General features: G+C 43.8%; 1 protein-coding gene across 1 annotated transcript; it reads left to right on the top strand.

Moving 5' to 3' along the window:
• Positions 1–1,867: 1,867 nt before the first annotated feature.
• On the top strand, positions 1,868–12,760 carry meis3 (myeloid ecotropic viral integration site 3). Its single transcript, XM_085794960.1, has 12 exons — positions 1,868–1,996; positions 6,908–7,047; positions 7,369–7,543; positions 7,653–7,703; positions 7,810–7,860; positions 8,320–8,469; positions 8,605–8,713; positions 9,344–9,489; positions 10,083–10,159; positions 11,077–11,135; positions 11,272–11,358; positions 12,500–12,760. The coding sequence occupies exons 1-12, from the start codon at positions 1,985–1,987 to the stop codon at positions 12,703–12,705; spliced, it is 1,263 nt and encodes a 420-aa protein (XP_085651086.1). The 5' UTR covers positions 1,868–1,984; the 3' UTR covers positions 12,706–12,760.
• The last annotated feature ends 800 nt before the right edge of the window (positions 12,761–13,560 follow it).

Genomic DNA, 13,560 nt, shown 5'->3' with positions numbered 1-13,560 from the left:
TTGGCCCCTCGCAGCGGGGAGCCCCGGGGGAGAGGAGCGCCGTAGGAATAATTATTATGTTACTGCGGTGTCATTTACAACACAAGACGGAGGGAAGGGAGCTCCTCCACTGACATGTGAAAGTTTTAGTTTAAAGTAAAACTTTCTCACGTTAATGGTTTTATTTTCTCACCTCGCCTCAATCAACACTAGGGGCCAAAGGGCCACATTTGGGCTCTGTCAAACGGCTGACAAAAAAGACAATAAAACACTTTGAGAGCTATTATCAGCCACTAAATCTCTTGTCATCAAGCACGCTTCAAACTTATTTATGGTCGTGCATTAAACGCATGTCATTCAAACTTTATATTTTGGACAGAAAATGAATTATGATGCATGCAAAACAGCTGTAATTGAATTTAAATGGCTTTAATTCTCTTTTTTAAAAAGGAGTTGCATGAGGATTTGGAGGCTGTTCTGCAGGCTGCAGGCAGGCCCGTGTAAAGGGATTTTGGATGCCTGACGCGGTATTATTATATGGCTTTAATTGATTGTGCAGAGTTATAGTAATAGATTGGTGCTGAACATGCAGCCAGAGAGTTATCACGGTTCATCCCGGGATGAAAATAGCGCAGCTGCGGCGAGGATGAAGAGGAAAAGAGGGGAAGGATGAAGTGGGTGAATGAGTGGGGAGAGATATCAGAGCTGAGATAAAACAACCGAGAGGGGGTCTTTCTCTCTTTCTCTCTCTCTCTTTTTCTTCTTCTTCTTCTTCTCTGGCGTTTGTGTTTGTGATAAGGAGGAGGAGGAGTAAAGGAGGAAGAGGAGGAGGAGGAGGAGGAGGAGGGATGGCAGGAGGGAGGGGAACCTAGAACCCCGTCGCGTTTTGACCCTCTGAAACCTCCCCACACACCGCCACTACCAACACCACCATCACCACTCCTCCTCCTCCTCCTTCTCTCCTCCTCCTCCTTCTCTCCTCCTCCTCCTTCTTCTTCCTCGCTCCTCTCTCGGAGTCTGAAAACACCATCGCTCATTCGCAGCCGTGACATTTTCCAGCCTGTCGCCGTGTGCTGTGCTGCTGCTGCTGCTGCGCGGACAGCGAGCACAAGGAGCCAAAAAGGGACAAAAAAACGAGAAGGAGGGGGGACTCCGCTTTTCTTTTTCTTCTCCTTCTTCTTCCTCTCCTTCTTCTCCCTCTTCTGCTTCTATCCCCTGACTGACTCCCACCGTGTAGCACCGAGCATCCCGAGGCTCTTGAGCCGGAGCGAGAGGCGCTGCAGGAAGCCGCTGGTTTCTGGACTAACACCGGACCCGACGCGGCCCGGCCAGGATCGGACTGGATTGGATACGGCGACTGTTTACGTCTCGGTGGGACATTTTACACCATTTACCGGAGCCGTATTATAGGCTATATATACTGTATATGTGTGTGTGTATGTGTGTGTGTGTGTGAATGTGTGGTAGTGCTACTCAACATCACCAGGAAAAAAGCGTTTACAGTAGCGTTTAATAGGCTGCGAGCTTTATTGGAGCGTTTACTGGGCGACCTGGGTGTATTATAAACCACTAAGCTTGCATAGGCAATAAGGCGATCAGGATATCAGACATCCATAAAAATCTCCCAGCCCCATCATGTTGTAATATAAACCGCGATGGGGCTCGGAGTAAACACACACACACACACACACACATAGAGAGAGAGCGAGAGAGGCACACACACACATAGACACACAGAGGGAACAGGTCTGGAGTGTTTTCTATCCTCAGCCTTATGTGTTTGTAGAGACCTCGCAGGTCGTTTGCGGTCGATGTGAATCATGTTTACAACTTAATTGTTATTGCACATTAAAGAAAAGGAAAATTAAATTTAGAAATAATAATAATAATTGCACTTTTATTCGCAGGACCTCCAGAGGACTGACAGACAGACAGAGGGAGCTCGCTGGACTAATAGCCGAGCAGCGCATCATCATCTCCGGTGTAGGACTGGCTGTCGAGTCGCATGGAGAAGAGGGTAGGTCTGCTGCTGCTGCTGCTGCTGCTGCTCTCTTTCTCTTTCTCTCTCTTCCTGTCTCTCTTTTTCTGTGTTTCTGTTCTCCCTTTCTTTTAATATGAGGATGGTTGTGTGTCCAGATCCGCTCTGACATAACACATTGCAGATGACAAAGAGGCAGAGAGACAGAGAGAGGGGGTAATTAGAGGAGCATCATAATGGGAGCATATGGTTGGGAATCCTCTTTGCTCTGGCCCATGCAGGCAGTTCTCTGGTCGGGGTTTAGCAGCCACACACACACACACACACACACACACACACACACACACACACACACACACACACACACACACACACACACACATAGACACACACACAAACACACAAGGCCCAGAGGAAACAGACTAGTGGTGCCATGGAAGGAGAGGGGGGTGAAACAACACAAGTGTGGCAAGAGGAAGCATCAAACCAGGCAGAAATACACATTTAAACTAATATAGAGGATTATCTCAATGGGATGCTGCAGGAAAACAACTTTTCAAACCCCCCCTACCTTGCAGGCATAATCCCCAATTCAAAAGGTGAAATGCAGTTCACAGGACAGGAGGCTCTGGTGCATGTGTGTGCAAGTTGCAGAGTAGAAGGAAGGAACTGTTGAATTGGGTCTAATATTTCATCCCCCGTGCTGTAAATATTATGGATTTATTGTTATGTGATGTCGGTCGGGCGTTATAATGGCACATCAGGGTTAGCAGAGGAGCAGCGTGTAGGTCATTAAGAGGCAGAGGAGAGGAGATGCAGCTCTTCAACTCGGTAAGTAGGTCAGTGTTTTTGCTACAGTGATTCAGAGGCATGGTGGAGGAGGAGGAGGAGGAGGAGGAGGAGGAGGAGGAGGAGAGGCCGGCTGAGGCTGGCGGGCAGCGCGGGGCCTGGACTGGAGGAGACCTGAGTGCAATTAGAGTTGTACAGTCAGTGTGTGGACAGAAAATCAGTGTTGTATGAAAACAGAGCAGCGGAGAGGGGAAGTCCACACACACACACAGAGAGAGACACACAAAACCAACGCCTGCTGCTTAATTTGGATTTGAAAGTTATTTGAAATTAAATAGTTGAGCTAATTATGTGATTTTAATTTCTAGATTTACTGTTAAATTGATTATTGAACCCTAAAAGTGAATTGTCATGCCTTGGACTTTTGCACGATGACGCTGTAGCTGTGATGAACCAAAAGCCAAAATGTGAAGAAAAACGGAGTTCAGTGGCGATCTGACTTGAATTTAAGTTGTAAAAACTTTCTGTAGTTTAGTTTAGTGAGGCTACACAGACAGGAATGAAGTTTGCAAATCTGCTTTGTTTTTTTCTTCTTCTAAATTTCAACCTTTATAATCTATGTTTTTATGTTTCAACTTTTCTGCCTTTAAAAAAAGAAAAATCATAGGCAACTTTAAACAAACCTCAAAACTACTTGTGAAACTCTCTGAATATTCTGTAACAACTTTAATGTGAATCTTTTGTATATTAAAAGGCAGAAAAAACCATTGAAACCTATAGAAAAACTTGAACAAATGAAAATGTGGTATTTTAACCATTTCTTTGTGTTAATTAATCTTTGACTAAATTGACGCTCTGAAGAAAAAACAAACGCATTGGAGTTGGTTTTGCATGTTTCCTGCACACTTCGTTTTATTGAAGTAAAAGGAGCATTTTGAGATAATAACCACTGTGTTATAATGTAATTTACGTGTTTACAAACGTTAATGCACAGGTCAGTCTTAATTAATTGTAATAGGAGTTTATTAATCGAGTTTAGGGTTGTTGGGTCTTTTTTTTAGAGCTGAGATGGGGCTGTGAAGCGGTGGAGTCTCGCTCTTTTCTTGTTTTACTGTTTATTTTACATATTTAAATGAATCAGTCAGAGGATAAACGTTGTTATTGCTGCTGCAGCTCGTGTCGTTTTCGACGCTGTGAAGCAGCAGCAGCAGAGACTCAAACACAAGCCCGCTGACTCTGGTAACTTTCTTGCGTCGGTTGAAATGGCAGAATTAAAACAAGAAAAACAAAGTTCAAGTTGTGCTGATGTTGTCCTGCCATCTGAAGCAAAAGCCTGCATGTTGACCACAACCTCCGTGACTGTTAAAAAAAAAAGTGAAAATTCGCGGAATTTGTCATCTCGACTTGTGCGCTTTGATCCGCCTGACGCGCAGAAACTCGATAGGGGCCGTGCGTAAAGAGAGACGCGCAATCCGATAGCGGTGATTGTGTTAATAGCCGCAGCCTCCATAAAAACTAGAAGGTGTCCCGGGCCAGGGCCTCAGCCTCGGAGCAGGTGCTTTCTGTGATCCCCGGTGGCCATATGGGACTCTGACGTACAATAATTTGATAAGCCAGTTTATAGGGACAGTGGTTCCCAAAGTGGGGGTCCGCGCACGGAGACCTCCAGGGGGTCCTGACTGTGCAGCGTGGGGGCAGCGTGGGCACATGAAGAAGGGTAATTAAATTTCTCTTTTATTTAATTCCAAGAGGTCAATGTTCAAAGGAGCTCCAGCAACACAACCAACTTTATTAGCTTTTTTTCTCAGCTGTGTCTATTTAAATGAAACGCGTTGGTCAAATAAAGTTGGTTTTTCATATCACAAGTGTTGCTGGAGCTCCTTTGAACATTTCCCACTGTGTTTCCACTCTCCATGCACCTTGTGGGTTGGTGAAGTTGCGCCAGAGACCACTCTCTATTCCGAGAGGTCAAGACAGAGAGAATGTGAATGAATGATTGTGTTGGTGGAGAAAAACTAAAACAAAAACATCTCCACTTTTGGATAAAAAAGTCTTATAATGTAGCTATGTGATATTATGAGTGCTGATCTGCCCTACACAGGCAAAAAGTGCAGTATCTGTAAAAATGCCAAACTGAGAAAAACAGCTTTTTGTGTTTTTCATTGTCAGGTTTAAGCATCAAATTATGAACAACTACCAAGTCTATAATTGATTAGATAAAGGTGGACTGAATTAAATGTATTTTGTAGTTTGTCTTTCTGACCAATTTTGACCGTTTTATGGCAGATACTGCACTTTCGCCTTGGTTTTGGTGCAGATACTGCACTTTGCCTTGGTTTCACAGTGCTTTTTTGGATGGACAGCAAAATAAAAAGCCCAATAACTCTGGACATTTTAGCAGTACCAATATCAAATTATACCAGATTGAAGAGAATATGCCACACTTTTGATTGGTCAAAAAAAAATGAAAAAATGCAGATACTGCACTTTGCCTTTGTAGGGCAGTGATGATCTGAAGGAGTAAAATCACAGCAGGTCCACTCCCACTCCCACACACTCCAGGAGTTAATCATATCCTCTTGTTGTTGCCTGCATGCAGTGTCCACACAGTGAAACAAAAAACTGAGGCTATAAGCAGATCATAACTTTTATGGCTCGGTTAAAATAACACAGAAGTGAAAGGTGTGGAGGTTGTCGCTCAGGCCGCTGGCGGAGCAGGAGCAGGTGCTGCTGCTGCTGACCGTCTGTGATGTCAGTGCTCCCCCCTTTCCCTCCCCTCTTCCCCTCCTCTCCCCTCCCGCCCCGTGGGACTGGACAGGACTGGACTCTTGTTTTTTTTTTTGTTTTTTTAATCCAGCAGAAACAGAGAGAGAGACAGAAGCAGATCTGCTGACCTGAGCAACGCTATAGCTGCCTCTCAGACAGAAGCTGCAGTGAAGCACAAATTAGCTCCATAACACAGAGATGCAGAGAGAGACAGTAGAAGGAGGGAAGGAGGGAGGGGGGAGTCAGACATGTATATGAGGCCGTGTGCGTGTGTGTGAGCCTGCCATATGTGTGTCTGATCCATCCTGTGTGTGTGTGTGTGAGGCTGTCACAGCGGGTCGTGAGGGACGTCTCAGCACGGCTCCTGTCTCGTCTGAGTTGAGGAGGCAGGAGACGATATCAGCCGCCACAGGCTCCGCCGCTGTTGTCTTTCTCCGGGGAGAGCTCATCCCTCTCTCTTCTCCTCTCCTTAAGCACCAGACACTATGCACTTCTCACACACACTTGTCCTCAAGAAGTGAAGTGAAGAGAGAGAGACAGAGAGAGAGAGAGAGAGAGAGAGAGAGAGAGGGGAAAAAAAAGAAGAGGAAAAAGCAGCTTTTTCATCTTGACTCGCTCTGCATTTTTGAGGTTATCCAAGCGCTTTAGAGAGGTTTTATTCATAATCCTGAGAGTGGTAGAATTTTCAGCAGCGTGTAAATCTTTCACTGAGGCGAACACAGAGAGATCACCAAGGTTTTCTCATGAAGAAACATGGATCTGACACACACACAGACACACACACACACACATACGCACACATACACATACAGTTGTGGCTGCAGCCCACTATAACCAAGTATTACACAGATATTTAAGTTGATTTCTGGACGTATTTAACAGATTAATTGCTCAAATTGATTAAAATCTACCAATACCAGACATAAAAACGGATTATTTTGTTGATTTATTGATTGTTAAAGATTTGTTGATTGTTAAAGTACTTTTATATGTAAAAAAAAAAATACTGTATGCATTCATCTTTTTATGACAAAAAGTGAAATCCTTTGGGTGTTGAACTGTGATTTGGACAAAACAAGCAAATCTAAAAATGTCAGTTTCGGCTTCCTCTGACAAAATTAGTAATGATGAGAATAATCTCTGTATTTTTAGTGATGCAGTATTCACAACTATACAAACACACTATGCAACAGTGAATACAACTGTAACATTAAGTGCCAGCCCCGTCCTGATTGAGTGTCCGGGGTCCAGGAGGCCGCGGCCCCCCCGTGGCCCCTCGTCGCCTGGCCGACAGCTCAGCAGCACGATAACATCACAATAAGATTTGATGTCAGACGGGGCCCAGATGTCGAACGTGTCTCATGTTTTCTGTCTTTCTGTCTAATTGTGTTTCAGTATGAAGAGCTGGTGCACTACTCAGGGTCGGAGGGCATGTCGGTGGGGGGGTACGGGGACGATGTCAGGCCGCTTCCTCCCCCACAGTACGGACCGGCCATCCCAGACTCCCTCAAACACCACAAAGACCAGATCTATGGGTAAATATGTCTGTGTGTGTGTCTTGTGTGTGCGTTTGAAACCCTAGAGGCGGTGGAGCCAGTGATTTATGTTTCCTGTCACATGCACTTTTAACATATTAACGAACCGGATCTATTTGTAAACTGAATATGAAAATACATGAGGCGTTAACGGCCGAGTGCTTCGTAAATACTGTCGTATAAAGTTTCCATCTGTAAAATGTATCATGTCTACACTGTGTCAACTGTTACTGTGTTTATGTACGGTACAGTATGTTAACTGTCTATATGTCTGTGTGTGTGTGTGTGTGTGTCTCTGTGTGTCTGTGTGTGTGTGTGCAGTCACCCACTGTTTCCACTGCTGGCCTTAGTGTTTGAGAAGTGCGAACTGGCCACCTGCTCCCCCCGAGACTCCGCCTCCCTGTCGGCCACCTCCCACCTCCCCGGGATGACCAATCACAGCGACGTCTGCTCCTCCGAATCCTTCAACGATGACATCGCTGCGTTCGCCAAGCAGGTGAGTGGCAGCTGAAAGAGCCAATCACAGGACAGAGATCAGCGAAAACATGTTTTAAGTTTTTGCTGATTTTGTTTATTTTAATCATTGTTGAAATTTTGTTTTGCAGATTCGTTCAGAGAAACCCATATTTTCCTCCAATCCTGAGCTGGACAACTTGGTACGAAGCGCTCCGAGTCGACGTCTCGCTAAAATACGATACACGTTTTCAAACATTGCATTATGGGTTATGTATTGGTTATTGATCTGTATTCTCCTCCACACAGATGATCCAGGCCATACAGGTTCTTCGCTTTCATTTACTGGAGTTAGAGAAGGTTGGTGGACATCTATCGATTTTAACATTTGTCCTTTTATGGACTTTTTTCTAAATGCTAAAGCAGCATGTTAATCAATCAAATACTCAGCCATAACATGAATAATCAACAGTCTTTCTGCACCTTCACAAAATAATTTATCAAATAAAGCTGTCTAAACAACATAAAACATATGTTAGTTTTTCCCTTGCAGTATATTTGCAAGATTTCTTTTTATGAGGGAAAAATTGTTTGAGCACAAAGCTGCAACTTAAAATATGTAAAAACCTAAAGGGGTGTGAAAACTTTCTGAATGCACTGTGTTGAGAACATTAAGACATTTCAAGGAAAGGTTTGGAAGAACAGAAGGGATGTTTTATAGCAAGCAAAATGATGACAACAACATGAACTTGGATTAAAAGTGTGCAATCCTCCTTTAACGCTCACAGCTCTAACGTCGACGTGTCGTTTCTCTCTCAGGTGCATGACCTGTGTGACAACTTCTGCCACCGCTACATCACCTGTCTGAAGGGGAAGATGCCCACAGACCTGGTGCTGGACGACCGGGACGGCGGCTCCAAGTCGGACATGGAGGACTTCACCGGCTCCTGCACCAGTCTGTCGGAGCAGGTGAGAGCCTCCACGTCTGAATAATGACCGTGTTGTTGTTCTCGCTCTTCTACACCTGCTGGGAATTCCCCGACTCCCCATTAATCCAGCTCCAACCTCCTCTCTCTCTCTCTCTGTCTCTCTGTGTCCCTGCAGAACGCATCGTGGCTTCGGGAACCAGATGAATGTGCCTCTACTCCTCTGGGAACGCCCGGCACCTGTGGCCTGCCTTCACACAGCACAGCAGACAACTGCAGTGACATAGGTACACACACACACACACACACACACACACACACACATAGAAACACACAGTGCGAGAGGAAAACAAAGGTGTGCATATACACAACTGCACCATCTGCAACAATATTCACACACAGCCTGTTATACATGCAGCATGTTGTGTAACACTTAAAGTGATAGCACTGAAAATAACTGTAAAGAACTGGTTTAATGTGATGTTATTGTGATTTTAAACATTTTGTGACATCCTGAATATTAAAAAAACATATTATAGCAAATGATTTATAACCTTTTTTGCAACTATAGATTATGTCCTGAAAGGAAAACTTCTGTTTTATGTAATAACATGAAGCTTTCTGGTCTGTTCATCTCATTTTTTATTCTTGCAAAATTAAATCGACTGACCAACATACTCATGAGTAGTTTTCTTGTGTGAAAAACTCAGTTTATTATGCAGTTTACATAATAAAAGGTCAATACTCAACGGCATCTGTGCATTGATGCACAAAATATCAGGATACTCTTCCATTTTGTCAATGAAAAGTGGAGATTCTTTGACTGTTAAGGGTCGAACGTGATAAACTGAATTTATAAATCAACTCACACATGCACGGTGACTTGAGGTAAAATGTTTGGCGTGGCCTCTCTGCAGGCGACGGTCTGGACGGAGGAGTGGCGTCCCCCAGCACGGGAGAGGAGGACGAGTCGGACAGAGACAGGAGGAACAACAAGAAGCGAGGGATCTTCCCCAAAGTGGCCACGAACATCATGAGAGCGTGGCTCTTCCAGCACCTGTCGGTGAGGACGAGCGAACGCTGAACTCTGACTACAATTAAACCTGAGCCGAGACAAAGCAAAGAGAGAGAGAGAACAATTAGTTAAAGAGAGGATTTGGTGTGGAGGACAAAACGTCACAGACTGTGCACATACAGAGAGGTGAAGCCAGTGTATAATGGAGGTCAATTAAATTAAATGAAAAATCGGGGGATTAAGTGATTATGTGAATATGCTCGCTGTTGAATAACTGTGGAAGTGATAGAAATGGAGTGAGTAATTGTTGGTGAGGTGGTTAGATTTGTAATTAGCTATTAAATGAGGCAGGTCAAATGTTGCTTTACTCCAATTATTACAGCGTGTGAGTGTGTGTGTGATAGAAAGAGAGAGGGTGAGGGGTTGCTGAGGTTGGAGAAGTGAGTGTAGCTGTGAATTCAGATGGAAGGTCATCAGTATTCACACACACACTTCATTTTATTCCAGATTTCCGCTCCGTACTGAAGCTTCAAGGCTGATTCTGCTGTTAATCCATGTGTGTGTTTAGTTTTAGTTGAAAGAATGTGTGTGTGTGTGTGTTCTGATCTTCTTTAACCCGAGCTTTGTGTGTCCCTCACCAGCACCCGTACCCGTCCGAGGAGCAGAAGAAGCAGCTGGCGCAGGACACGGGCCTGACCATCTTACAGGTCAACAACTGGTCAGTGCACAGCTCGATCAATACACTAACTCCAGCTCTATGGTTTATCAATAATCAGTTAAACTGTCTTGTATGAATTGGAAAAAAACGACATCCTTCAACATGGCCGCCGTGCCGTCGCCGTGTCGATACCGCACTGGCCTGATGCACGAAATGAGCAGCATCTGTATTTTACAGCTCTATAAAGTCACATCTTCCTGATTATCGTGCACATGTTGTGTGAATTAATATGAATGAAATGAAAGGTTGCACTTTAACTAGACTTTCACTGAAGACCATGATCGACTTTATAAGAGAGAAGCTTGTAACACAGGAAGAAAATGTCCCACTAAGCATTTTTTTCCCGAAGCTGCAGAGCAGTAAAATCTACTTACTCCATGTTCATAAAACAGAATAGCAAATCAATATCCAATAATCCGATGATTTACAGCTCCCCAAAACCCCTTTATTCAGTCCTGGGGGATCAAAGCAGACACATAAACACACACACACAGTGTTTCCAATTAGTCCTTCTCCCTGACGTTTGATTTTTAGACACTTAAACATATATAGTCTAATTTAAACGACACATGTTAAACAGTATATTCTGTAATCTGATAACTTGCATGTTTTTCATCTGTGCCGCTGCTGCAGCACGCACACACACACACACACACACACACACACACACACACACACACAGAGTGACCCGATCAATGCAGATCAATCAATTATCACAGGGGCGATCGATACGTGCTCTGCCCTAACGTTGATTTACTCTGCCCCCTGAAAGGGTTAAGTGGTTGTAAAAGGGAAAAGGTTAGTGGTCTCTCCCCGCTCGGCCTTTTTCTCCATTAACCAGTGCAGCCCCCCTCTCGCTCTCTCTCTCTCCATCTCTCTAAACACACTCTTTCTTTATGTCTCTCGCCCACGTAAAGGTTCATCAACGCCAGGAGGAGAATAGTGCAGCCGATGATCGACCAGTCAAATCGCTCAGGTTGGTGTTTATACGTCAGGCAGCTGCTCTGTGTGTGTTTATACTGCAGAGTGTGTGTGTGTGTTTATACTGCAGAGAGAGTGTATGTGTGTGTGTGTGTGTTTGGGTCTAATAGTGTGTGTGTGTCGTCTCACAGGTCAGGGTGGACCCTACAGCCCAGAGGGAGCGGCTCTCGGTGGCTACGGCCTTGACGGACAGGCCCATCTCGGTCTACGAACAGCAGGTATGGTGGCCTGGAGGGAACAAGTTGTTGTTTTTTTCTTTATTTTATTCAATACTAAAATTAAAAAGGCTGAAAACAAACAATGAAATGATTTTACTGATCACAAACACACACCACTGTAGTTTGTATCGACTCAATCCAACACGTGTCATCCTGTTGACCCAAATACTCACTCACAGCACCAAATGTATATTAATCCGCCGGTGAAAATAGTCCCAAATAAATGCACTTTCCCTCCTGTTTGAGAAATGTTTGCCCAAAACTTGCGACCTTTTTTTTTATAATGGACTATGACTATTAGTTTTGTTATTTTATATTATTTATTGACAATAAAAAATATATACATTGTTGAGTTTTCCTGACATGGTCCACTTTAAAGTAAAAGTTTAAAGTAGATCAGATGTATAAAAACCAAATAAGGGACAAAAATGAACAGATAAATGTTCAATAAAATTTACGGTGTAAATATTTATAATCTTGTGTCTGGTTTTGAGTTAAATACTATGAATCAAAATATTTACAAACATAAGTTAAAAATGACTTTAGCGATTTGTGATCATCATTCATTAGACAACCGCGTCCTCTCACTACAGGTTTTACACTAATAAACACATTTGCGAATTGCTTATTATGTTTAATAAATCATTTATTCAGTGTTTAAACACTGGTAAACTTTAGGACTCATACATAAAGTCCTGTCACGTTTGATTGGACAGTTCAGCTATTACAAAAAAACAAACAAACAAAAAAAACATGATGATTATAACAAAGCTAAAGCTACACAAGGGGAAACATAGGAAACCTGCACTTTATGTTAAGGTTTTTTAAAGTAAAAGTACAATACTATATGATCAGAAAGACAAAAAAGTTAATTTTTTTAAAAATCTCGAGTTAAATATAGAAATATTGAATGGATTCAGACTTTAATTGTTTAGCTATGGAGAATCTATTAACTCTGTGCTCTTTAATGCATCTGAAAACACGATTTAATAAATTAAACATGCGTATTTAAGAAAGAAAAATGTCATTATTTACACATTTGACTAAAGATTTATTTAAACATATAATTTAAAATGTTGTCGACTCAGCATTTCTCCACATTTAAATAAAACCCCCCGTTCCTCTGTTTCTGCCCCGCCAGGTCTCCAGGGCATGTCTTCTCTGCAGGGCGACTACCCCGGCGCCCTCCTGTCCCAGCCCGGCTACCCCCCCCACCCGGGGCCGTCCCTCCACCCGTACCCGGGCGCCCACCCCCACGCCGCCATGCTGCTCCACCCGCCGCCACACGCACACGCACACCCCGCAGAGCCGCTTCTGGCGCAGGGACTGGACATACACGCACACTAGCTGTCACTAGCCCTGCGTGTGTGTGTGTGTGTGTGCGTTAAGGAAAATTACTGTATGAATGTGTATGTAAGTGAGAGAGTGAGTGTGTGAGTGTGAGTGGTGAGATATGAATGTGTGTGTGTGTGTGTTGCTGTGTGTATGTGTAATGACGCACACAGTACACTATTTAAAGAAAAAAAGACACATTGCTCCGAAAGTTTACATTCCCCACTGAAAGACACTGACCTCAATGTAGCTGTTCCAATCGCTAACACACACACTCATGCAGACATAAACATTACACTTACACACACATACACACATATACAGACACACACACACACACACACAGTCTGGACCCACAGGTTTAAGCCATACCTCGTTCAGAGTAGAAGTGCTTCCTCCTCTCCAAATGTTTCCACTGTGTCCCTGTGGGTGAGACACATGCTTTAAAAAACTACACTTCCCATCATGCATCATGCCTCATGCCTGCTGAACCAACAGGAAGACGCTCGGTCAGATCAAAGAGACACGTGAACATCCACCATCATCATCATCATCGTCGTCATCCACCAACGCCACCACAGACTTTTTTACAGCAGCACACGGACGCCACTGGGTGGGACTCGATCCTGTGAACACGCCTTCGTCACTCTTACTTCCCCGTCTTCCTGCACACGTCAAAGATAAACACACACACGCTGTTACACACATACACACACTTTATTTAAAGCTGTTTTTGAGTTTTTTCTTATTCTATTTTTCTATTTATGTGTGCCACTCCAGGCAGATGCAGCTTCACACGAGCTTTGTTGAAACGTTAGTGCTCTTCCTCAGCATGAAGCTAAACACTATGAATGACTTCCAGTCTGCCTC

The sequence above is a fragment of the Trachurus japonicus genome, chromosome 13, assembly GCF_045865225.1.
Source record: "Trachurus japonicus isolate A0001 chromosome 13, Traja_1.0".
NCBI lineage: Eukaryota > Metazoa > Chordata > Actinopteri > Carangiformes > Carangidae > Trachurus > Trachurus japonicus.
This window is presented reverse-complemented; position numbering and strand designations above follow the sequence as displayed.